At 47.1% G+C, this 2,437-nt stretch overlaps 2 protein-coding genes across 2 annotated transcripts; both read left to right on the forward strand.

Annotated features, from left to right (window-relative positions):
- The first annotated feature begins 451 nt into the window (after positions 1–451).
- On the forward strand, positions 452–1,438 carry LOC6550061. Its single transcript, XM_001977484.2, has one exon. The coding sequence runs from the start codon at positions 452–454 to the stop codon at positions 1,436–1,438; it is 987 nt and encodes a 328-aa protein (XP_001977520.2).
- Positions 1,439–1,631: 193 nt separating this feature from the next.
- Positions 1,632–2,041, forward strand: LOC26526836. The gene has a single exon (XM_015155998.2). It carries the CDS (start codon positions 1,650–1,652, stop codon positions 2,001–2,003), a length of 354 nt encoding a protein of 117 aa, XP_015011484.1. The 5' UTR covers positions 1,632–1,649; the 3' UTR covers positions 2,004–2,041.
- Positions 2,042–2,437: the final 396 nt, after the last annotated feature.

Below are 2,437 nucleotides of genomic sequence, written 5' to 3' on the forward strand. Positions count from 1 at the left end.
ATTCGTTAGACGCAACCCCCCATGCACAACCCACCACCACCCACCACCACCCACATTTCCCCGCCCCCAATCCCAGCACCTTTGGAGCAATCGTGCGCAGGTTGTAAACAACAGGCGTGGCAAAAGAAAGGAAACAAAAACCGCAGTAAGTGAACATTTCACTGCCGCATCCTTGACGTCAGTGGCAGCTGGAAATTGCGGGAAAATCAGGGAAAAGCTGGAGAAAGGCATCTGGAGATGAAGCCGCCAGAAGCCGCAGGAATGCAAGCTGATGACATACCGGAAGGAAGGCCACAGGAATCCATTGGTTTTGTAAGATTTCCATTCCGGAGGTTGGGGGAAAATGGTTATGGAATTCAAAAGCAAACATCGTTTGAGTTGTAAATGCTACAAAAAGCATTAAAAGTCAATTGCCACGCCTTAAAAGTCTCAGAGCTCAGGATAAAATAAGATGGCCTGGTTAACTAAAATAATTATTATATTTAACCTTGTGCTACACATTGAATTGGCTCAACCGATAAGGTATATTGATGAAGGTGACACATTTGATGGCTTCAGCTCCATATTTCAAAAGCCGAAGAAGCAGCGAAGCTGGGACACGGAGGAGGATCACGATCCAGGTCGGGATCAGTGGAAAAGCCACACCTACATGAACCCACAATCGGGCATCTGTCCCGCCGAGAGTCCACACGATGTGAGATATGAAAAGAAGAATCGCTGCAAGGCGGCCAAGAAAATCGTCAAGGATGAGGACGATGACGACGACGCCGATCCCGCAGCCAACAGCGATGACGATGACTGCAGCGATGGCTATGAAGACAACGGTGATGATGAGCCCACTCAAGAGGACGGCAAGGAAATCAGTCTAGACGACGAAGCTTTTGTGGCCAGGATCAACTGCTTACTGGGATCTCTGCACAAGCACACCAAAGCCATGACCGATAATCTCAAGCTGCTTCAATCCCGTTTGACCAAAAAAAAGGACAGCTCGTGCAGAAACAACAACCAGGGAATCACGCCCAAGGAACATCCAAGTGCGAAATGGTCCAGGAAACCGGACTTCTATGGCCAAAACGAGCCGTGTGGTGACGAGAGCTGTTACTCCGAGGAGAGCGCGGAAAACAAGGATGTTCCGCCACAAGCTCTAACTGAGGATCATCGAGTGCTGGTTCCACCTCTCTTGCAACTCTTCCATGGTCCTGTCCAGCTGCAAACCACACTGAACAGCGGGCAGGATATCACGGGATCGAAGTCCAGGTATTGGGTGCACTCACCGGAATCTTCTGAGGAATTTCAGGCTTCATCGCAAGTGCAACCAGAGGAAAAAGCTCAGAAGCGAATCCAGGAATACGAGGCTAGATTGCGACGCCTCATGGACAACCGGGTTGAGATCGAGCGGAATGTGATGAAGATGATGAAGTCAGAGAAGAATAAATAGAGCAAATAACTATTACTACTTAAGGAGCACCTGCAATAAAGGTTTTCCATTTATATGAAGTGCTTGAATTTATTCCAGAAAATCAAGCTGGTTACTTCTGGGGATCTCTCGGGAAGTAATGCTCATCCCAGTATGCCAGCGCTTATACTGCCAACTGTTTCATTCGATTTTTCATTCCGACTCTAATCAGCACTCCGACAACATATCGAACATGACTTCCATGGCTCTACTGGCGATGATTTACATTTTCATGGCGATTCTCGGCTACTGGCAAGTGGAAGGAGGACGCCCAGCTAAAAGGCCCACCGTCTACGACTACGATGACGAGTCGGAAATGTTCGAGAAGATGGCGGACCAGGATTACCAAATCCAGTCGAACATACATAGCAGCGAAAATGAGGACCCCATGGGCGAGGCACTGGACACCAGTGACTTGGATATGAACCTGGACTACCGCATGGGCAGGAACGAGGCTCGTTCGCAGCGCAAGTCGCACCTCAAGTTTCCCGAATCCTGGGCCAAGTTGATCAAGGAGGCAGAGCCGCAAATGGACCCGAAGAAATAAAAGCGTGCCAGATGATCGACGAGGAGGACGAGCAGCAGCACCACAGATACCCACTAAAGTTCCATTTGTATTCATTCCAAGAAACTGTTTTCACCTCTCAGCTATTTCCTTCTATTTGCTATTCATGTTTCAATTGTCGTTCACATAAATACACAACACAGCGCACTTCTTGGTTTCATATTTTTGGGAAAACCCAATTGTGCTCCGCCTAACTCGTTTTTAATCATAAGGCATACATATAACGAATGGCAAATTAAAAACCCACCTAAGAATCCCATAAAATCGCATATTTCAGTGCTTTTATTGCAACAGCTTTTACGTTTTTGAGTGCATTTGCAAATTCCACTTTGAAAATTCGCTTAAAATAAGTCGAAATGTGAGTCCATAGACGCATATGGCAGCATTAAATTTGTTGCTCAACTTTCTGCCACATC

Source organism: Drosophila erecta, unplaced genomic scaffold (assembly GCF_003286155.1).
Source record: "Drosophila erecta strain 14021-0224.00,06,07 unplaced genomic scaffold, DereRS2 tig00000126-arrow-pilon, whole genome shotgun sequence".
NCBI classification, from domain to species: domain Eukaryota; kingdom Metazoa; phylum Arthropoda; class Insecta; order Diptera; family Drosophilidae; genus Drosophila; species Drosophila erecta.